This window comes from Ursus maritimus, unplaced genomic scaffold (assembly GCF_017311325.1).
Source record: "Ursus maritimus isolate PB19 unplaced genomic scaffold, ASM1731132v1 scaffold_2, whole genome shotgun sequence".
Taxonomy (NCBI): Eukaryota; Metazoa; Chordata; class Mammalia; order Carnivora; family Ursidae; genus Ursus; species Ursus maritimus.
The window spans coordinates 40523037-40544857 of NW_024424452.1; the positions used below are offsets into that span (position 1 = coordinate 40523037).

At 57.8% G+C, this 21821-nt stretch overlaps 3 protein-coding genes and 1 long non-coding RNA gene across 9 annotated transcripts in view; 1 reads left to right on the forward strand and 3 right to left on the reverse strand.

The window, feature by feature from the left end:
* Nucleotides 1-396: 396 nt before the first annotated feature.
* MTX1 (metaxin 1) lies at nucleotides 397-5316 on the forward strand. Its single transcript, XM_008696579.2, has 8 exons — nucleotides 397-897; nucleotides 1923-1992; nucleotides 2113-2192; nucleotides 3647-3739; nucleotides 3924-4106; nucleotides 4234-4310; nucleotides 4723-4877; nucleotides 4975-5316. Exons 1-8 carry the CDS (start codon nucleotides 397-399, stop codon nucleotides 5187-5189), a joined length of 1374 nt encoding a protein of 457 aa, XP_008694801.2. The 3' UTR covers nucleotides 5190-5316.
* Nucleotides 2239-5717, reverse strand: LOC103668377. Its single transcript, XR_570006.2, has 2 exons — nucleotides 5605-5717; nucleotides 2239-2986 (listed from the first exon to the last, which is right to left on the reverse strand). It is a non-coding gene; the product is annotated as an uncharacterized LOC103668377 (long non-coding RNA).
* Nucleotides 5718-5770: 53 nt separating this feature from the next.
* GBA (glucosylceramidase beta) lies at nucleotides 5771-18150 on the reverse strand. 6 transcript variants are annotated; one of them, XM_040635756.1, is made up of 14 exons: nucleotides 17899-18150; nucleotides 16538-16642; nucleotides 13504-13592; nucleotides 12032-12162; nucleotides 9371-9458; nucleotides 8947-9138; nucleotides 8678-8824; nucleotides 8305-8438; nucleotides 7919-8091; nucleotides 7464-7701; nucleotides 6970-7194; nucleotides 6435-6598; nucleotides 6021-6137; nucleotides 5771-5922 (listed from the first exon to the last, which is right to left on the reverse strand). In XM_040635756.1, exons 5-14 carry the CDS (start codon nucleotides 9423-9425, stop codon nucleotides 5817-5819), a joined length of 1551 nt encoding a protein of 516 aa, XP_040491690.1. In that variant the 5' UTR covers nucleotides 9426-9458; nucleotides 12032-12162; nucleotides 13504-13592; nucleotides 16538-16642; nucleotides 17899-18150; the 3' UTR covers nucleotides 5771-5816. The 6 variants fall into 6 exon arrangements, with proteins under 6 accessions (XP_040491690.1, XP_040491688.1, XP_040491691.1 ...); XM_040635754.1 differs by having other exon boundaries at nucleotides 8947-9171; XM_040635757.1 differs by lacking the exons at nucleotides 12032-12162; nucleotides 13504-13592.
* A 1541-nt stretch (nucleotides 18151-19691) lies between these two features.
* The window catches only part of FAM189B (family with sequence similarity 189 member B), a 5569-nt gene continuing 3439 nt past the window's right edge, over nucleotides 19692-21821 (reverse strand). The window contains 4 exon segments of the mRNA XM_040635751.1: nucleotides 19692-20395; nucleotides 20490-20743; nucleotides 20834-20902; nucleotides 21398-21821. The exon segment at nucleotides 21398-21821 is cut by the window's right edge and continues 11 nt beyond it. Coding sequence (XP_040491685.1) covers nucleotides 20222-20395; nucleotides 20490-20743; nucleotides 20834-20902; nucleotides 21398-21821 — 921 coding nt within the window. The 3' untranslated portion in view covers nucleotides 19692-20221.

Below are 21821 nucleotides of genomic sequence, written 5' to 3' on the forward strand. Positions count from 1 at the left end.
GGGGGGGGGGTCCCCTGACATGTGCCTCATTCCTGGGAAAACGTGGAGGCCTCCGCTGGGAACTGGAGGGCCAGTCTAACACAGCGGTCAGCGAAGTGGTTGGAGGGAAGGAATCAGGAACGAGGAAAGGGCCAGCAGGGCCAGGCGTAAACCAGGGGACAGGCCAGGGGCCGGGGCCAGACCGGGAAAACAGGGGGTACTGGCGGGCAGGCCGTGACCCGGATGAAGCGGAGGGGCGCCTCGGTTCCCGTTACCACGGCGACGGCCCGCGAGCCCCACCTCCTCCCCCCACCCAGGCCCCAGCCCGACCCTGCTTCGGCCGCCGCCGCCCCTGTTTTGTTTCCATGGCGACAGGCGGCGCGGGGCCGGCTCCAAACATAACGCGCTGTGGAAAACATGCGGCTCGGGGGACCCCCCCGCGGCCCCTGCTCCGGGCCGAGCCCCGCGGGGCCCTGGCGCAGCCCAGGCCGCGTGCAGGGCTGCGAGAAACCCCAGAGCCGGCCCGGGAGCACAAGACCCGCTTCGCCGGGACCCGCTGCGCCCTCGGGGGTCCGGGGCTCCCCGCAGCCAGGGCGCCCGGCCTCCGCGAGGAGGGCCCGGCCGAGAACCCTTCCCCCCTTCGGGACCCGCCTCTGGAGCCGGCGGCGGCCGCCCTCCCCCGAAGCCCTCGGCTCCGCCCCGCGCCGCCCCGCCTCGCCTCGGAGCTCGCTCCGGCCCCCGCCTCTGGTTGCCCGAGGGGCGGGGCGGGCGGGCGGTGCCGCGCGGGGGCGGACGGAAGCGCGGGGGGAGGTGCTTCCGGGACAGAGGGCGGGCAAGATGGCGGCGCCCATGGAGCTGTTCTGCTGGTCGGGGGGCTGGGGGCTACCGTCAGTGGACCTGGACAGCCTGACCGTGCTGGTGAGGGGTGGCGCCATTACCTCTGCTGCGCTCTGGAGGACTGGGGAGGGAGCCGAACTGACCGATCGTCCGGATTTTGCCAGGGCGCCTTAGCACGAGCGCACTGGGGGAAACTGAGGCAATCAGAGACTGTGCCTGGCCCATATGGGCTCAGTGCCCTATGGCTTAACAGCCTAGGTTTCGTGCAGCCACAGCAAGAGGCCTGTTCGGGGGTTCAGGAACTAGGTCTTAGTCCTTGCTCATCCATTTACTGGCTGTGTGACCTTGGGGCGAGCCCTTCTCGTCTCTCAGCGCTGTTTCTTCATCTGGAGATTTACGGAGTCTGGATGATCTCAGGGCTCTCAGGCTTGGCATTCCTGTCTTCTCAGCCTCCCTTCCCCCCCCTCCCTCTTCCGCTCCTCGTCCTCCGCCCCGCCCCCCGTCCTCCCCCACCTCGTCCTCACTAAACACCATTTACTGGGCTTGTTTATTGAACCAAAAGGCTTACCACCGGGCTCTGTGGGAAAAGCTTTGCAATCAGAAAGACTAGTTCACTTCATTCATTCACTCACTTCTTCATTTAATAAGCAGGTATTAGGCCTCTTCCGAATACCGCACATTGGCGTGCAAAGATGAATAAGACTTAGTTTCTTCCCTGTAGTTGTTTACAGAAAGGCAGATACCTTAGCAAATAAAAGTAACGTGTTCAAGTGCTAAGGTTGAAGAAGGAACAGGCCCCAGAGACTCCCAGAGAAGAACATGGTCAGTGCTTCCAAGAAGAGAGGTACACTGGTTAGGAAGCACTTAGGAGGCCGGGCGCGTCAGGTACATGGCAGAAGAGGAGACAGAGCGGAGGCTTTGACCGGCGGACCTGTCCACAATCTCTCTGAGCCCCGTGTTGCCCATTGTGAAGTGGCAGCCATAAGGGCCACCTCTTCTTTTGTGAGGCAGGTACTAAGCATAGCACAAAAGAAATTCAATAAATGTTATTTCTCTTTCTGATTCCCCTGTGGGGGCCTCTCTGCCTTCTGCTTCCTCCTCTGCAGACCTATGCCAGATTCACTGGTGCCCCGCTCAAGGTACACAAGGTCACCAACCCCTGGCAGAGCCCGTCAGGTACCCTGTGTTCCTGGGGGGTGAGGAAGGGGTGGAGCAGGAGACGGACAGAAATGTGGTATAAATATGTATGGATAGGCAGTTAAGGGTCTGGTGGGCATCCTTTTTTCTCAATGTCAGGAACTCTGCCTGCCCTTCGGACCAGTCATGGAGAGGTCATCTCGGTACCACACAAGATCATCACCCACCTTCGAAAAGAGGTAGGTGGCTCGGGTAGGAGGGCTGCCAGTGAGAGTAGTTCAGTCGTTTCAGTGCAACACACCTTTATTGATAAATTTACTGATAGATGCAGGGGACCCAGAGCTTCAAGAAGCACGTAGTCCAATGGAAGAGACATAGCCAGAGCTGCTGGATGCAGTGAAGCACTAGGCTGGGCATGAAGCTGGGGCGCTGGGGAGGCATCCGGAGGCACAGTGCCTTTTGCCTGCTGGGCAGGGAGGGAGAGGTGAACGGGCTGATGACACAGGGAAGGGAGAGGAGGTCAGAAGAGAACATCTGGCTCAGAGGAGGCCCTCAAAGATGGCTCCTGTCCTTCTCACGGGGATCGGGTTGGGCTGGATATGGGGCTCAGGATGGACAAGGCTTCGAGCCAGCGTGGGGAAGTTGAGAAGGTATTACAAGAGAAATAGGGATACCTTGACTATGCTCTTTTCTGTCCTTGATTGTGTGAACGTGGGCAAGTTCCTTCACCTCTCAGAGCTGTAAGTTCCTTGTTTGTAAAAGGAGGGGGCTTAGCCAGGATGTTTTCCAATGGCTTCTCTAACTTTCAGGGGAACACTTGTCAGAAGTAGGGCCCTCTTCTTCATTTCTGCTTTCCCAAAGGTGAAGGAGCTGGAGAATTCAGTGGAGGCTTGGGAGGCATGGAGAGAGGGGATCCAGGTAGAAGGCAAAGTTCCTGGCAGGGACTGGATGACCACCCTGATTCTTTATGTATGAGCACAGGTTTTCCACTTTCCAGAGTGTTCTCTGAACACAGCCACATTGAAAGACGATTCTACAGGGGAGAAACTGAGGCTCAGAGAGGTGTTTTTTTTTTAAGGATCATGTTCTAGAGGTGATGTGGGGACAGAACTTGCTCAGGTTGTGGAGAGGGTTGCTGAGGACCAGACACTGGAGCCTACAAAGATGTGGCAGGCTGAGAGCTGAGGTACAGTTAGAAAGTGTGTGGTGGCGCCCGGGCCATGGAACAAAATAGAAGAAATAGCCCTGGACATTGAGAGAACAAGCCAGGGGCCCTGGGCATGAGGATGGCATCCCCTCGTTCCTGAGGCATGGACTGAGGCCCACGCAGCATCTGGGCTCTGCTCTGCCAGCCGTGCGGTGCCTGGACTGGGGAAGTTCCTGTTAGAAAGTTGCCGTCAGCAGGCGTGCTGCCAGCTTTCCGTGGAGGCTCCGGGAGCCGCTCCTGGTTTGTGGCTGGGCGGGCCTTTCTCCCCGCAGTGGGCACCCGACCTTGATGGCCAGCAGGCTCCAAGGCCCAGGCTTTGCGCCAACAGCAACAGGCTACTGGCCGGGCCCAGGCGAGGGGGGCCTCTGTGGGAAGAGCTGCTTGATCTACCTCTGCTACGCTCAGGCTGTGAGGGTAGCACCAGGCGGGATGCCTCCAGTGCCCCGAAGCCTCCTGGGACCCACCTCATGGGCATTTCCTCCACAGAAGTACAACGCTGATTATGATCTGTCAGCCCGGCAAGGGGCAGACACCTTGGCCTTCATGTCTCTGCTGGAGGAGAAGCTGCTCCCAGTGCTGGTGAGTGCGCCCAGACCTCCCAGCATTCGCGGCCAGTAAGGTGGGGGGGTGGGCGGTGTCAGGGACATGCGGGAGCGCGCGCGGAGACACGCACGCGGAGGCCAGGGGAGCACAGAAGCCCACCCTAAGTCAAGCAGGTGCACTGGCTCAGACCTGCTTCATCCTTCCTGCCTCCCCATTCCAGATACATACTTTTTGGGTAGACACCAAGAACTATGTGGAAGTGACCCGGAAGTGGTATGCAGAGGCCATGCCCTTCCCCCTGAACTTCTTCCTTCCCGGCCGCATGCAGCGGCAGTTCATGGAGCGTCTGCAGCTGCTGTGCGGGGAGCACAGGCCTGAGAACGAGGAAGAGCTGGAGAAGGAGGTACCTCTGGGGCAGGGGGCTGCTGTAGGAGAGGAGCCCCAAAGACGACGGTCAAGAATGGGGGTGCCCAGGACGGGAGGCGGCTCTGTTCCCGCAGCTGTGAGCCCACCTCATGTCCTCTCTACAGTTGTACCAAGAGGCTCGGGAATGCCTGACCCTGCTCTCCCAGCGCCTGGGCTCTCAGAAATTCTTCTTTGGAGACGCGTGAGTCTGTCTCAGGGGAAAGATAGATGGTTTGGGAGAAGATGCGGGTTCAGATGTTGCCGCAGGGACTGGGGTGGCTCAGGCGCCGGACAAGAGGTCCTTGGGACAGACACTGGGCCCGATGACAGTGGGGCTGTGTGTGAGGTGGGAGGGCTGCCAGGCACAGGAGGGGCCTGCAGGGCTGTGGGGCACTCAATGTGTCCTTTATGCAGCCCTGGGATAGAGTCCCATTCAGGCCCAGGCTGGCGCCACCTGGGGAGCCCTCTCCGCACGCCAGGTCCAGAACCGGGTGTCCTCTCCTCCCCTGGCGGCCCTCTGCTGCCAGAGCCCACCTCCCAGGGCCCGCTCTTCTTCGCACTATATCCGCACCCCTTCTGCCACAGTCTCTCTCCTGCTCTTCTCTCTGCTCCAGCCCCGCCTCCTTGGATGCCTTTGTCTTTGGCTACTTGGCCCTGCTGCTGCAGGCCAGGCTGCCCAGCGGGAAGCTGCAGGCCCACCTGCGGGGGCTGCAGAACCTCTGTGCCTACTGCACGCACGTCCTCAGCCTCTACTTCCCGTGGGATGGAGGTAAGGGCACACGGTGCACGCGTGGGCCCCAGCCCTGGGGCAGTGGGCAGGGCTCCAGGAACTAGCCCCCTGCCCACCTTCCTTCCTTGCTCCTCAGCCGAGGGGCCACCCCCACGCCAGACGCCAGCGGTCCCGGAGACGGAGGAGGAGCCGTACCGGCGCCGGAACCAGGTCCTCTCCGTGCTGGCGGGCCTGGCAGCCATGGTGGGCTACGCCTTGCTCAGCGGCATTGTCTCTATCCAGCGGACAACGCCGGCTCGGGCCCCGGGCACGCGGTCCCTGAGCATGGCTGAGGAGGATGAAGAGGAGTGACTCGTCCTCACACCCCCGGGACTGATTTTTCTACGGTCGTACATTCCAGAGGCCCCCGTGTTTCCTTGTTGTTGGTACGGCTGGAAGTGGGGTGCCACTCCCATAATAAACTTGCCCATGGTAGTTGGAACCAAACATTCTCTTCCTTGAGGGGCCACCGTCTTTCCTAGCCGCTGTGCAGGGGCCCGTCTGGGGGCCTGACCTGGGCCGCTGGCGCCTAGCTTCCCTAGGGCCCGTGCCCTGACGCTGTCACCGCTGCTGCCCGGGAGAGACACACAGCCCCCCCGTGTGGGGCCTGGCCCTCCTCATCTCCTTTCCTTAGCCGCCCCCCACCCCCAGCTGCTGTTTGCACAGACGGTGAGCTCACCCTGGGCCCCGCCCCAGTTTCCACGGAGCCAGCACACAGCGCACTTACACAGCGTGGGGGTGGGGCCGCTGGGGCTTCACTGTCCTCTCCCGAGGGCCTCCAGCCCCCGGCAGCAGCCAGGGGGAGAGTGAGTCACCCAAACCACTGCTCCCGGGCGTACGTCACCTACGCTCACCCCGGCCCTCCGAGACCCTCCTCAGCCACAGACAGCATGTGAGCCGGCTCTGCCCCTTTAATGCCCGTGCCGAGCCCAGGCCCCGTCACTGGTGGTGCCACACGTAGGTGTGGATGGAGTAACCCGGGGACAGCGTCTCCACGAAGCCCACGGCAGGGTCCTCGATGGTGAGAGGCACGTCCTTAGGGGAGCTGGCGAAGGAAGGGGAGAGAAGCTGAGCGCTCAGCCCACCAAGGCTGCCATCCGGCCCCTGGCCCCCAGCCCCGTTCCCAGGCCCCGCTGCTCTCACCGGTTCAGCACCACCACGACCGCGGAGCCGTCGGGACGCATCAGAGCCACCGTGTCCAAGCTGTTCTTCTTGCTGGCCTGCAGCCCCACTCTCTGGGAGCCCTCCGGAATGAATTTGCTGGGGGGGAGCAGGCATGGTCAGGCCGGGGCCCACTCCCTTCTCACTCACCTGAGGAGTCACTCTCACCCTACCCCCCAGCCAGAACCCCGGCCAAAGCTGCGCCCTCACTTCCAGTTCCCAGTGTCCGCAGGCACCGCCTGCTCACTTCCTGCCTGGGGGGTGCAGGAGGGACAGCGGTGCCTCTCCCCGCCCACCCTCACCGTCCCCCTGCTTGCCCTGGGGGTGGGGGGCACGGTAGGCCCCATGCAGGAGACTCCAGCCTGGTGTGGGCTAGGAGGCCCGCCCTCCACTCACCTGAAGTGGCCGAGGTGATAGAACATGGGCTGTTTGTAAAACGTGTCTTTGGCGATGTCGACAATGATAGGGCTGTCCACAAAGTTACGCACCCAGTTGGGGCCCCCTTCTAGGTTCAGCGCCAGGTTCCAGTCCGTCCAGCCGGCCACGTGGTAGAGAAGGTTCTGTGGAGGGAGCAGGGCAGAGACAAAGGCACCACACAGGGTCCCCAGACAATGTCATTAAGGGTGCGTGAGGAAGACCGGTGACAGGGGTGCCCCGGGCCCGTGAGGGGTGCTCTGCACCCTTAGCACTTGGGAGGGCGGGGTGGTGAGGACGGAGGCATTGGAAGAGAAGCTGAGAAATCGAGGCAGATGTGACTGCCCGAGACCGGGGCATTAGGAAAAGAGATAGGGCGCGCCCGTCTGGAGGGAAGGCACAAGATTCCAAATTTTGTCCCAAAGAGCAAGTCAGCCGGGGATGGTGGGAGAAGAGGCCTTCCCTCGGTGAGACAGAGAGGGTCTGGGGGGTGTGCTGGGGGGGGCTGGCGGCTCACCGTGATGATGCTGTGGCTGTACTGCACCCCTCGGTCCCAGGAGCCCAGGCGCACACTCTGCTCCCAAAACTTGGAGCCCACGCAGGCCTCCGAGGCAAAGAGCATGGTGTTGGGGAATAGGCGGTGTGTCTCCCCCAGGGTGGCTTTTGCTGGGGCCAGAAAGTCCAGGTACCAGTGTACAGCAATGCCGTGGATGTACTTGGCCGCCTCCGGGTCCGCCAGCACCTGTGAAGGGCAAAGACTCCTGGGGGAAGGGGCCACTGAACCTGGGCCCTGCACGGAGGGTTCTGGGAATAGCACCAGGGACCTGAGAAATGGGCAGTGGGATGACCCCAGATGAAGTCAGCACCCCAGGGGAACCACCTGGGTGCCTGGCTCCAGCCCAGGGAATTCTAGGAATCAAGAGTTGGGGCAGGGAAGACACTCTGGGTGCCAGCCACCTGGATGCTCGATTTGGGGGTCACTGGGATACCCCTGGAGGCCCTGGGCCTTACCACCCGGGCCCAGTGGGGCAGCAGCAAGCGTTGGTCATCCAAAATGAGCAGACGGATGTCACGGTGAGTACTGTTGGCGAGGGCAGGACCCAGGTCCCGGGCAATGAAGTCTCGCTGGTGTTCGGGGGTGAAGCCCAGGCATTGGAAGGGGTACCCACTGAGCAGCCCTGCAGAGGGCTCGTTCTCTGCCGTCACTGCCCAGAACCGTAACTTGTGCGCTGCATACGCATCCAGGAACCTGGGAGGGCAAAGGGTGTGAGTAAGCCTGGCCAAGAAAGGGGACCAACACCCTGGGGGACAGGAGGCCCATCGAGGCGGGCCAAGTCTGAAAGACCCAGAAGGTAGGTGATCTGAGGAGTCTGACCTGGGGGTGACCCAGGTCCAGGGGTGGGGACAAGATGAGGGTGTCCAAGAGGGGAGCTGGTGCAGACCCCATGGCCTTGCAGCTCCCTTACTTAACAAAGTATCTGGCCCAGGTCTGGTGGTAGAGATCCCCAGGCTGACCCTTGAGTGACCCCTTCCCATTCACGGCCCCGTTGGTCTTCAGCCACGTGGGTGACGTCCAGGGGCTGGCAAACAGTGACACGGGGCGTCGAGCCAGCTCCAGGGCTTGGTGAATCAGGGGTATCTGGAGACAATGGAGGTGAGGAGAGAGATACCCAGAGCTGGAATATGGACAGACTGGCCCGACCAGTGCATCAGGCCTAGCCATCGGCCCCCGCCCTGCACCCCCCCCAGAACGCAACAGAGCAGAGGGCAGGCTCTGCCTCTCTCCACAGGCTGCTCTGGCCTGAGGCTTCTCGCCCGGCGGGCATCGACTCCGCCGGGGCTGAGTGCCCACCTTGAGCTTGACGTCCTCCTCAGGGAGGCTGAAGTTGCGTAACTGGAAGTCGTCAGGGGTGTCATCATAGGTGTAGGTGCGGATGGAGAAGTCACAGCTGGCCATGGGGACTCGGATGATGTTGTACTCGATTCCTGCAGGAAGACGAGGCCAAGTAGAAGGGTCTGGGTCAGCGGGAGAATGTGGGACCCGGCCCACCGCCTGCCAGGCCTAAATGATGTCCGAGGCAGGCCAAAGGGAGCCTGGGCTCCTGGGCTGGGGCCTTCTGAGCGTCGAGAGAGGACCCGAATGTCAGGGGGCATGGGTGGAAGTCATGGTCAATGGAAAGGTCAAAGTGTCAATCGCACTGTCATCTTGTCCCCCTCCTCCTCACCTTCTTCAGAGAAATAGGATTTGAGTAGCAAATTCCGGGCAGGGGGTGACAGGGCAAGGATGTTGAGGGCAGCAGCATCTGTCATGGCCCCTCCAAACCCCTTCACTTTCTGGAACTTCTGGTCTGGCTGCAAGGTCAGTAGCAGCCCTGAGGACATGCACAGGGAACGAAGGGTCTCAGTACACAGGGAAGAAGGTCGCCGTGGTCACTGGCATGACCGCTCCGGGGGGACCCCAGCCTGCCCTGGAGGGGAGGGATGCCGTGGTCACCTGTGCCCGTGCGGTTGGCCTGGATGGTCCCCAGACTCAGCTCCATTCGGCGCCCGCTGCGTGTGCTCTCGTACCGGCTGAAGGTGCCAGGGGTGGGCGGGGTCAGGGGGTCAAGAGAGTCGCAGTACGTGGCATTGCACACGCAGACCACTGAGCTGTAGCCAAAGCTTCTAGGGCTGCAGGGCCAGGCACCTGCGAGGGAGGAGGCACAAGCAGAAGCCAGGGCTATAGGACGAAGACAGAGAAGAGACCCACTGGTCGGAAGGACAGACTGAACACTGATTTCAAAAACCCTCTCGCAGTACCCCCACCCCAGCTCGGTCTCCGTCACTCAGAACACCCGCTGGTGCTCCAGTATGCCAGAAGGCAGCCCAGGACCGTCGGCAGAAGGGGGGGCTCCCTCCCCTCTCCGTGACCCGCTCACCTGATGCCCACGATACTGCCTGAAGTAGAAGCAATCCCGTGAGGCTGGCAGCCATGGTGCCTACCCTGCCCAGGAGCCGGGGACATGCCTGAGAACAGAACGAGGACTGGCTGGAAGGCAAGCCCCTCTGATGCCCCGGCTGCAGGCCAGGTGCCCACAGCCTAGACTCCCACCATCCTCGAACAGGGATGGAACAAGGCCTACAGACACCTGGATGCTGCCCGCCCCCACCAGGACCCTTCTCCTCCCCTCTTCCCTCCACTCCTCCCTCCCTCCACCTGCCCCTCCATCAAAGAGCCACGATGGCCTGGGGTGGAGGAGACTGTCGTTCATGGAACTCCAGAGTCCGGATGACCAGGATTCCAGAAGCAGCGTGACAAGACCGATGGGGAGCTCGGGCCCGTCACCTCTCTGGGAGGACTTGAAAGCTCCATCACCAGGTGAGGGCTGCAGGGTTCCCAAGCCTCGGAAGGACAGAGGATCCACTCGGTAAAAACAAGGATGCAGGCACCCGTGTAGCTACAGACACCGAATCAGCCCTGCAGGTTTAATTCCGGTGAATGGAGCGAAGGGGTCATGTGACAATGATGGGCGAGTCACATGATACAGGACGTGAGGCAACTGCAACCATACTTGTAAAGGGCGGCTCGCTTCCTCCTGGCTGGTGGCGATTATTCACCTTCTGAAATTCCGGAAGGCTTGTGTGGATGACAACCCTAGGAAGAATCTAGATCAAAGATCTGAGTGGAAGGTTGGGTCGAGGCTCCTGAATCCTGGAGGATGGGAGCCACAGCAGACACACTGTTTTCTTGAGGGAAAAATTTTTAAGTAATACCTAATAAAGATGGGGTGCCTGGCTGGCTCCGTCGCCAGAGTGTGCAACTCTTGATCTCGGGGTTGTGAGTTCAAGCCCCATGTTGGGCATGGAGCTTACTTAAAAAATAAATTAAAAAATTAAAAATAAAAATAAAGTAAGACTAATAAAAGTGATACTAATAAAACAGGTTCAGCCCCAGAATACTGGGAGATGGCTAAGGTACAGTTTGTTTTCCAGAGGCTCGAGAGGCAGGGGAGTCAGACGCATACACAGATAGTTACAGATAAAGATGAGCTAACAGGTGCTCATGGTGGGAGTGACCCAGGAAGGCTTCACGGAGGAGAAGGGGTGCTGAGCAAAGGGCCTGTGCAGCTGGAGGGAGTCACCAATATCATGCCTCTTGGGACATGTTTTGTCATCAGCTGACGACTGTCATGACTGATTTTCCTCTCCTGCAGAACAGGGAGGTTGTGAGAAGTGGTTCAGAAACTGGCAAGTATTCTCAGTGGATGTGAGAAGGGGGTTGTCCGCGATGATGGCTCATGGGCCACAGCACCTACGATTGTAGCGGGAGCGACACGTGCAGCTGGGACCCGACCGGCCGTAGCTCTTGGAGTCGATTTGCTCACCTATGAAACGGAGGCCATCGCACCACCTCTCAGGGGCACTCCCGGATCCGCGAGGTAAATACAGCACCTGGGGCTGCTCAGGACCTGCCTCCTTGTGGTGTCTTTTCAGATTTTTAAATTATTTCACAAAGACTTTCCAGACATACTCCGGGCAAAGTTGATTCTTCCAGGTTCCTAGAGCACTGGCGCCCAGTCTCAGTGCGGCAAGCGGGTTTGAGTCCCGGCTACTCCACTGACCAGATGTTTGACCTTCAATCAACGTCTTCATCCCACTGAACCACACTCATGGCCCTCCTGATGTGCTGACCCCTGCGATTCCCCCAAATGTGGGAAACGCGACTGCACGATCTGTGGTCGCGGGGGACGGCGCTCTCGCTTTCCCCTGATGATAAGGTGGTTCCAGAGAAATGGTCATATCTTGTTGCAGCAGACAGCTTTCCAGTTACTATTCCCCACACATTGTCAGTGTTGTGTGGAAGTAGTCTCACCCCCCAAAAGAAGTAGCGAGTCTGCGTGTAGAGAACCCGGTTCCTAGCCCTTCTCCGTCCTACTTTCCTGGCCGGGAGGACAGTCACCCAGCTCCTGCTCTCAGGCAGAAAGGGCATTGGCTTCGGCCCAGAGGAGGACGAGTAGAGTCTGTGAGGGTTTCTGGAGTCTCTCTAGAAGCAGCACGGACAGGTGCCTTGGAGGGCAGGTACCCCGGGGGGACAGGTGCCCAGGACGGGCCCTGGGAATCTGTGCCCCTCCCCCAAAGGCTGTGTTCTCACCTGTAGGAGGGAGGTGGCAACTTGACCTCACAGAACTGTTGAGAGCTCTAAGCACGATAACGTGTGTGTCTCGTACGCTGCTTGGCACCAAATATTGCAACAGGTGAGGTCTGTGTTTAGTTCCGTGAAGGCACGTCTTACTCACCCTATACAGACGGCCACGCACAGAGTGGGCAGGTGCCAAAGTGTTGAACTGAACGGAATCCTCATCAGCAGGTCAGCACCTGTCCCTTTTGACTTCCTGTTTCTCCAGGAAGTGCTGCACCTGCAGGGGCCCTGCTCTCAGGAGAAGGGCAGCGACAGCCAACACCTTAGGGCTTCCCATTGGTTCATTCCACAGCATGACACCTGGCCCTGTCTGCTCCCTCGCTTGTAGCTGCAGACCGCACCCCCACCCTGTGTCACTCTGCAGGCACGAGTTTGTAAGTCTCCTGTATCTCCTTCTTACCCTTCGGTTTGTAAAAATTCTCCAGCATGGGGGCTCCTGGCCAGCTCAGTCACCGGAGCATCTGAGTCTTGATCTCAGTTGTGGGTTCGATCTCGGATTGTGGGTTCGAGCCCCACGCTGGGTGTAGATTGCTTTAAAAAATGAAGCCGTAAAAAATTATTTTTCCACCACAGACAGCATCTCATCTTTCAGATTTCTCTCGCAGTGTGATTTGCCCTTGAGGCTTTTATATTTTATTTTCTAAATAAAGTTGGTGAGGTGCCTGGCTGGCTCAGTCCGTAGAGCGTGTGGCTCTTGATCTCGGGGGTGTGGGTTTAAGCCCCCACGCTGGGTGTAGAGATTACCAAAAAAAAAAAAAAAAAAATTAATGAAATGAAATCTTTAAAAATAAACCAATAAATAAAATCGGTTGTAGTAAGAGCTAATGTTTATGGGCTTATTCTGGGCTGCTTCATGCTCGCTGTCTCATTTCGTTCTCACAAGTCAGATACTACGATTTTCCCCACCTTATTTTATTTATTTATTTATTGGATTTTTATTTACATAATTATTTTAGAGACAGAGAGAGAGAGAGTTGGGGGGGGGGACAAGCAGACACCCCGCTGAGCCCGGAGCCCGATGCGGGGCTCGATCCCATGGCCCCGAGATCATGACCCCAAGATCACTACCTGAGCCAAAATCACAAGTCGGACGCTTACGGAATGGGCCGCTGTTTTCCCCATTTTAAAGATGAGGAACCTAAGACTCCGAAAGGTCATTAAATTGCCCAAAGTCCGGTGGCCACTCGGTGGCAGAAACTGCGTTTGTGTCCAGAATCCCACGCGCACCCACATATTTATGGGAGCCTCTGGTGTGCCAGACGCTATGGTAGGTGCTGGATATTTTCAAAAGCTGCAGTGATGGCCCTGTTTTCAGCCGTCCCTGGTGTTCATGGAGAGTTCTTCTCGCCCAGGTTGAAGCCCGCCCGTGTTGACTTGTGATGTGCTGGCTCCGTGGCAGCATCTCTGGTCCTTTTCTCCAAAGGCCTCAGTCAAGGCGCGCAGCTTCAACAGCGAATTCCCCGCTGGGGCAAGAATGACTGACTTTCAGTCAGGCGGGCAGCTCAGCTCTGCTCTCCGTCCTGGGAGGTCTCAGCCCCAAATCCTGAGCACCCCTCTCCATAGCAAGTATTTCCTAACACACTCTTTCCTGTCCTGAAACGAATGTAAAGATAAGAGGACTTACTTATAGGGCCCCTGGGTGGCGTAGTTGGTTAAGCGTCTGCCTTCAGCTTAGGTCATGATCCCAGGGTCCTGGGATCAAGTCCTGCATCGGGCTTCTTAGTGGGGAGCCTGCTTCTCCCTCTGCCTGCTGCTCCTCCTGCCTGTTCTCTCTCTCTCTGACAAATAAGTAAATAAAATCTTTAAAAAAAGAAAAGGAGGGACTGCGGTAGCGTGCAAATTACAGCTCATTTAAGCTGGTAAGAAGCGCACCTGGATTTGTAGCTGGTAGTTCCCTTTGCAAGGAACCGCGCTGGTGCACCGAAACTCTTTCCACCACATATTACGCAGCTGGAGGCGCCCTAGAACACCAAGAGCACGGATACGATAATTTCAGGATGACGGACTGTCTTTACGCGTCCTTCTCCACAATGATCTTCTAAATTATTGGGCTTTTCCCCAAAAAAACTTCAGGTAAAACTTTCCTTTATTATTACATAATAAAGTCCTGCTTAAATTTAAAGGCTTAAGTTTGATTTTTACTTTGAATATGTTGTTGAGCAAAACATTCCAAAGTCGAGTAGAATGAGAGATGATTTTTCCTTGGGTGGGACATAACGCGCATTCTGGAATGTCTGCCTTTCCAGTCCTGGCGCCTCCAGGTCCTCATACTGCCTCCTGATGGTGGTCCCCACGAAAGGCACTAGTTTTCAGAATGCCCCCTAGGGGGCGACTGAAGACCACTGCCCTAGGGGCGTCCCCTCCAACACCTAGGCCTGCTGGCGGGCCACGAGGGGCGCCTGAGGTGGCCACAGATGCGCTCCTCAGTCCCCTTTGCACAGCACTTCTAAAAGACAGCGGAACTCCAGAGAGGGCAGCTGGGAACGAAATAGAAGAGACAAGCAGAAGTACAAAAATAGTTGGGCTGACCCGGCACCGTGGCTCTGATCCCACTTGGCCCGCCCTGTGCCGGGCTGCAGGCTTCATTCAGGTGCAAGGTCCCGCTCTGGAGATGGCCACAGGCTCCTTGCTCTTGAGGCCTCAGACCAGCTCCCGAGGGAGGGGATCCCTTCCCAGTCCCAGGTCACCACCACCGTCAAATCAAAGAGAGGCCCTTTCCCATTCCGGGCACGGCAGAGCAGGAGCTCAAAAGGTTCTTACTAGACCAACGAATGAATAAAGCTTCCCAGCCAAGTCGGAGCGCTTCCTGCCAGCTCCAGCTTCTGATCTGAGGACACACCACGCCTCTGCTTACTGACACCAAACATGACCTCTTTCTGCAGCGAGACCCTTTCTGCTCCTTACTCACTAGGGTGTGGCTTCATCCTTGGATTCGTCTGATTGACCCACCCCTTCCCCTGGGCCTGACTGAGCTATAACTGACATATCACAAGTTCAGGGTGACCATGTGATGATGTGATACATGTATATACTGCGAAAGGACTACTACGATAAAGTCGGTTTGATGACCCCACTCCTCGACAGCACCCACAGCACTCTTGGCAAGGCCCGGGGCAATCTGAAAGCACCTGCAGGCTATCCTGTATGTTTTCTCGAGGGTAACAGCCTATCTTTCCTAAGTGCTCATCGCAGCCATTGGCCTGACAACGTCACAGACGAGACTCTCGAGAGACTCTCAAGCTACGCAAGTGGCAGAGTCCAGCCTCGGTTCAGATTTGTCCTGCTCTGAAGGCTGGGCAGCTCTCCGCTGTCATGTGACCGCCCCCTCCCCACCTCCCAGGTACTCAGCAGTGTGCTGTCAGGCTTCCTGAAAGCTTATACAGGGTCACAGAGCAAACTTCCTGATTCCTGTTTCTTTGAAACCTCAAAGCTCTTCCCTCAAAGGCAAGGGCAGAGTGGGGCCTTGATGTTTGCTGAATGAATGAATGAATGAATGAATGAGTTAAGTTAGCAAGGCTTCTGCAGGTTCTGCGGGTCAGTGTTTCAGGCTGTCCTGGGTGTGGGCCGAAGAATGGGGCTCACTGAACACTGAGCACACAGCGAGATCTAACAGAGATGCCGCTGAGGCCACAGGAAGTATGGGTTCGCACACTGAACACTCATGAACCTGCCTGCACATTCTGTACTGCTCTGAGCCTCCCAGGAAAGGTTGTGATGAGGCTCACAGAAGATAAGAATGTCTGCGAACTGGAAAGTTCCATGGAAAACTCATGCAGGAATCGATCTTTATTGTTACTCAGCCTCCAGGGACAGTCCCGGGAGTCCTCTGCCCCAAATCCCTACCTCCACCCTTGCTCCCTCCGGCTGCCACTATTTTTCTCTTGTCCCCTTAAAGGGAGGCAAGATGGAAGGGTGTTTTAGCGAGGGCCCTGGAGGGATTATTCGGACTTAAATCCTTGCTCCATTACTCACTATACCTGAGATATGGGAAGTAACTTGACTTCTCAGAGCTTTGGTTCCCTAATCTCCAAAACTGTCGCCTCAGGGGTCGTGAGGATTTAACGACAAGCCACCACACTCCTCTCGCACTGCCTGCACCCCGCAGGGCATCGCTGGACCCTCTCTTCTCCAGAGCTGCTCTTGGAAGGTCACTTGCCACGGTTGCTGAGTCCAATGGGCAATGTTCAGCCCTTATTTGACTGACTCTTCATCTCAGTCAACACACAACTCCCCTGTTCTCGAAGCATGCTCTTGTTTCCAAGACTCCACACTGTCCTGGTTTGGACATCCCCCCACTTCTTTGGCTGCTCCTTCTCCTTTGCAGGCATCCCCTATTCTTTCTGTCTATGCGTGTCCCTTCGGGGGTTTGTCCTAGACCTTCTCTCCTCATGCGTCATGCTCTCTCCAGGACACAATCCCACGGCTTTGATTACTTCCTAGTTGCTTTTGGTTCCAAAATCTCCACCTCCAATCCCAATCTTTCTACTGGGATTGACTCTGTGATGGGACTCTGCCCTCCAGACCTGTCCTCTGGGTGTCTCACAGACACGTCAGCAGGACCATCATGAGATCATCCTCTGCTCCAGCCAAATCCACTCTTCCTCCTGCGTTCTCTTTCCCCATGAGTGCAACCCCTTCCTCCCAGAACCTGGGGCTCATCCTTGACTCTGTCCTCTCTCTGTACCCTAATCCCCATTATTTCTTCTCTACACTACTGAAACATCTCTCTCTTAGTCTCCTAACTTCCAATTTTCTCTTCCAATCCATTCCCCCAAAACTGGATGTTCCAATGAAAATACAAATTCTGAAGCGTTCTCTCTCTCTCTTCTAAAATCCTTCAGTAGCTCCATACCACCCTTAAGAGAGTTTAGGGGACCTGGCCCCTTGTCCCACCCTCATTTCTCACCTGTCCATTTGCACCTTATGCTCCAACCGCATTCCTCCAATAGGCCATATTTCATCTCACCTCTGCTCTCCCTTTGGCCATGCAAGTACTTTCTTCTTCTCCTCTCTTGGCAAAAAAAAAAAAAAAAAAAAAAAAAAAAAAAAAAAAAAACGAAGAAGAAGAACAATTACTCCTTTTCATCATTGAGGCCTTAGACTTAATATCAGTGCCATCAGAATCATCTTCCTGACACCTCTGACTGGGTTAGGCATCCTTGCTATGTGCTCCCCATTTCACACACCCAACAAATAATAATTGAACATCTGCTATGTGCCAGACACTTTTCTAGATCCTGGGATCCTGGGGATACAGCAATGAATAAATGATCAAGTCCCTGGCCCACGGAGCTTATATTCGAGTGGGGATGGAAGACAAAAACCAGATAATTTCGGGTAGCCATGAGAATTACGAAGCAAAATAAAGGGTAGATCGTGCTGGACAGAGCCAGTGACCAGGCGAGTAAGGAGTCTGGAGGAAAAGGTTGGTTGCCAGATTCTCTGGGCCTTGGTGACCACAGTAATGAGTCTAAGTTTTGTTCTAAGATGGAAATTCACTGGAGAGTTTGGCACAGGGAAGTGCCAAGATTAGACTTATATTTCAAAATATCACTTTGGCTGCTGTGTAGAAATCAGACTGTGAGGAGCAGCTGCCAAGGCAGGGAGACCAGCCTCCTGCCCTCATTTTGCGTCCCTTCCGGAGACTCTTCCTTCAGCATGCAACACTCCTCTCTCTCCTCCAGTCGGACTCCCTAATGCTAATGCTTGTAACACAAGCTCCCAGCCCGACAGGCTGCGTAGTTTATCGCGGCTGTAATGACTCGTACCAGTGGTTGCTTTGTCCGTGGGTAAGCCCACCAGGGTAGGGACCCGCGTGTCCTGGAGCCCCGCCCCATCCCCGGCGGCAGCGCAATGGCTGGCGCGGGTTCCGCGCTCAGTGTGTTTGTCTGTCGAATGACTAAAGAATGGATAAATCTGTATAGACTTTCTTCCCACTCCACCTCTCAAACAAACAAGTGGGTGGAGTGCATATAAAGATTTCATCCCCCAGCGCCTGGGGGGGCTCAGTCGGTTGAGCGTCGGCCTTGGCCTTCGGCTAAGGGCATGATCCCAGGGTCCTGAGATCGAGTCCCGCGTTGGGCTCCCTGCTCGGCGGGGAGTCTGCTTCTCCCCCTCCTTCTCCCTCTGCCCCCACCCCGCTTATTCTCTCCTCTTCATTAGCATTAGAGGGCCATTCCTACAATTAATAACAACGATGAAAAGGTGAACTGCAAAGGCAGAGAGGGGAGACTGAGAGTCCAACAGCACAACATTCAACACGCCTACCGCCAAGGCGAAACAGCAGCCTCAGCCAGAGGCGAAGTGAAACCCCTGCGCCGCCCGCCCTGCGGAGAGGCAGGGCGGGGACACCGCCCAGCGGGGACGAAGGTGAGCGGAGCCAGCGCCCACCCGGGAAGCGGGGCCTCGACACGCAGCCGCAGGACGCGCGGGTCGGCGGGACGGGGCGCGGGTGGGGCCTCGAATCTCTGGGAGGCGGGACGCGGACCCCTTCCGCACGCCTATTGGTCATCTTGGGGACGGACTGCTCTCGCTGACCAGCCGTAGTCCAGATGGGGCGCAAGCGTATTCGGGAGTCTGCGCGGAAGAGGGCGCGGAAGGCGAGAAGCGCGCATGCGCCTGGACGGCCAGCTGACCGTAACGGGTGGGGCAGGTGGCTTCCCTCAACGAGTCCGGCCCACCGAGGCTGCGCTGCGTTCTTGAGCGTGCTCCTTTGGGAGCCTCGGGACAGGGAACGTTCAGTACCCAGAAACTGCCCCGCTGGGAACCCCCGTCTCCAGCTCCTCCTACCCCGTGTTGTCGTCTGGCCGCGCCCTGACCCGCCCTGAGGCTGGTGAATTATTGAGGAAGCCTGACGCCATCCGCGTGCAGCGCGCCTCCCCCCGCGGGTCCGCGGCGGCCCCGGGGGCACAGGGGCCCGCGGCTGGCGCGCCCCGGCCCTGCCCCTCTAGTAGCTGTTAGACCCAGCGCAGTGAGCTAAACGAGCACGAGGTAATCCTAGGTAGTGCTGAGTGCTCAGAGCAACGTGGCACTCACGGAATGACGGGTGGTGCCCGGCGCGGAGGGCAGGTGCACGAGCCCTGCTGTGAGGCCATGTGGCTGGAGCAGAGCGAGACCGGCTGTACCTGACCGTAGTCGGCTCCGGAGTCTGGGGAGTATTCTCAGTACAGAGGGAAGCCAGAAGACCTAGGAAGAACCTTGATGTGACATGATTTCTTATCACTCTACTGAGTGGAAATAGACCAGTTCAGAGGCTGGGGCGGGGGTTGGCTTGAACTTAGCTAGGTAGCTGGTGAAACACGCATGAATTCAGGGTAGGATTGGGTGTGTTGGATGAGGGGAAAGATAAAATCAGAATGATTCCCAAGCTTTTGGAATGTGCAACCGGGTGAATGGTGGTGCTGTTTATTGAGATGAGAACGGGTGCTGGGGATGGGACTCAAAGTTCATCTGTGGCCATGGTGAGTCTGAGACGTCCCTTGGACATCCAGGCAGAAATGTCAATTTGGAGGTTGGAGCTCCTGGAGAGGGATCAAGGAGAAAGTTATGCATGGGTGGGTAGATGGTATTTAAAGCCATGGATTTTGGTAGTGCCACTTGTAGGCAGAAACTAGAAGAGGGCCAAGGGGGAAAACCCTGGGTTCTCCAGCATCAAACGGCCCAGCACAGGGGTAGGAGCTGGCAAAGGAAACCGAAAGGGTAGAGAGGAAAAGTTGTATGATGTCTTCAAAGACAGAAAGAGCAAAATTCAAGAGAAGAGATGCACGTTATCTGGCTTAAAGGTTTCTCACGAGTCAAGTGACCTGCAGGCAGAGAAATGGCCACTGGGTCTGATACCTTTTTTGGTTACTGCACACTTTTTCAAGGACAGTGCCTAGGGAGAGGTGGGGATGGAGCCTGACGGGAGTGTTCCAAGAAGAGGAGGAAAGGCAGAGAGAAAACATTTTGCTATGACAGGGAGCAGAGAGATAGATAGCTGGAAATAAATGTCTTGAGAGAGTTCCTTAACTCTGAGAGATTCCAGAACAGATTTCCGTGGTGACAAAGAATGATCCAGAAGAGAAGGGGAACACTGAAATTTATTGAAGTCTTATTTCATCTTCACAATGTTTTACGGATCAGGCAATTGAGGTTAAATACTTTGCCCAAGGTCATGCAGCTAGAGGTGGCAGAGCTGAGAGCCACCCAGATTTCTCCGACTCTTCACGCCTTACCACCCCATTGCACAGGCACACAGCCCCCTATGCACAAGCCCTGGGACATGCCTTTGCCCTGGCCAGAGTGCCCCTGTCCAATCGGACAGCTCGCTCATGCTGGGGGTAGGACTTTATCTTCCTCTTCCGATGCGGTAAGCAAGGGCCTCTCCCCCCAACAGCCTGAATACCCAATACCCATGCAGCACAGGACATAAGCTCTCCCAGTCCCGAGGCACAGAGGCAAGCAGCAGGAGCTCCCAGAGGTAGAAGGCAAAGGGACACTTCTGGGGGTGTTCAGCGGGTTTCTTTTTGTGTCAGCCAGTGCACGGGGTGCTGGGGGGTGCCCGTGGCCCCAGCATTCATCTGGATCTGTTCAGAGTGGCAAGAATCCTGGGTCAGAGCCCAGTCTCCCGGCTGCCCCCGTTGAGGCTGAGGCTGTGGGGGCGGGTACCGCGCTCCAGCCGGCGGCCAGAGAGGAGGCGCCGCAGGGAAGAGCCGGAGCTCAGGTCGCCACAGCTTCGAAGGTGGAGGCTCTCTCGGCCTGGCCGGCCCCACGGGCTCCGGGGCACCTAGAGGAGGGACACAGGACAGGGCATCAGTGTGGCTCAGCCTGAAGCTCCAGGCTTTTTCCTGGGTATCTTCCCAGATGCCCCTAACTCTTACCTGCTTAAGCCCATGGGCTCCATTCCCGCTGGGGTCTGGGGCCTTCTTGGACATCTGGAAGAAACGAGTGACCAAGCCTCGGCCTGGCCAGCTGCTCTTCAGGTCTCCCAGGGAGTGGGCAGGTGCAGGGCCCGAGGGCAGGGGGACCTTTTGAAAGGTGGGCACGGGGCGCCGTTTCTCAGCTGAGTGGGCACGTAGCAACTTGGGTGAAGGGCAGCGGGCTAGACGGAAGAGGCAGGCTTCAGAGCAGAGCCCTGGAGAGAGAGAAGGTGGGAAGGGAGGTGCACGGAGGGCCAGGCAGCCCTCCCCTAATCCCCCCCCTCCCCACCAACCAGACGCCTGACCTGTATCTGCAGAGGAAACGGAAGCAGCTTCTTCCTCGAGCACTTTGGTATAAAGGTCCCTGAAGTCAGCTGGGGAGGAGAGGGAGGGAAGTGGCCAGTGAACACGCCCTCCCGGGGGAGTCTCAAACCCAGAGGAGCTCTCCCAGCCCCCACTCCGTCCTCAACCAAGGGGGCATCGCCTCTGCCACATCCACCACAGCAAGACCATGTAGCCCAGCAAGACAGGGACTAAGGCGGTCTCCCTGGCGGCTGCGTCCCGCCAGTACCCAGTGCGCTACTGCTGTTTCTACTCGAGTCACCTCGGCCCTCAGGAACCCCTGCACCTGGCTGAGGGGCCGCCACTGTGCCTGGTGAACAGGCCTGGGGGCGGTGGGTAACAGGAAACTGTAGCCGCCTCTTTCAGCCGCTCAGCTACTGACGGCGTGTTTTTAGGAGGTGAGCACTCAGGAGTGTCTACGGCAGGTCTGAACTCGCCCCATCCTCCTTGGGGACCTCAACAGTGTCCTGGCCCTCTAACTCCCCTGCCTTTACGGGCTCCTGAGCCCGGGGGTGGGGGGTGCTCACCGGTGTCGCTGGAGGTGGTGATGCCTGGGTCGCTGTGGGACCGCGGCAGCAGCAGCGGTGGTGGGGGAGCCGGATGAGGAGGCCGGTGCCCCGGGGGGGTGAGGGAACCTGAGCTGTCGCTGAAGCGGCGAGTGGGGGCGCGGGCGGGAGGGGCTGCAGCGGGCCGGCCGCCTCCCCGGCCGCCTCCCCGGGGGACCCGTCGCCTCAGCTCGGGGAAGCAGGGTCCCACCCAGGGCGGCCAGCCTTCCAGCCGGTGGCAGCTGCGGGCGGCCGTTGGGGCCCCCAGCGGGGGTGGGGGCTCGGGGGCAGAGCAGGAGTAGGAGCGGGCGGCCCTCGGGGGCCGCCGTGGCAGGGGGCTGTCCTCAAAGGGGCCACGCAGGCCGCAGTCCAGGCTGAGGCAGTAGCCGGCGCGGCTGCGCTGAAT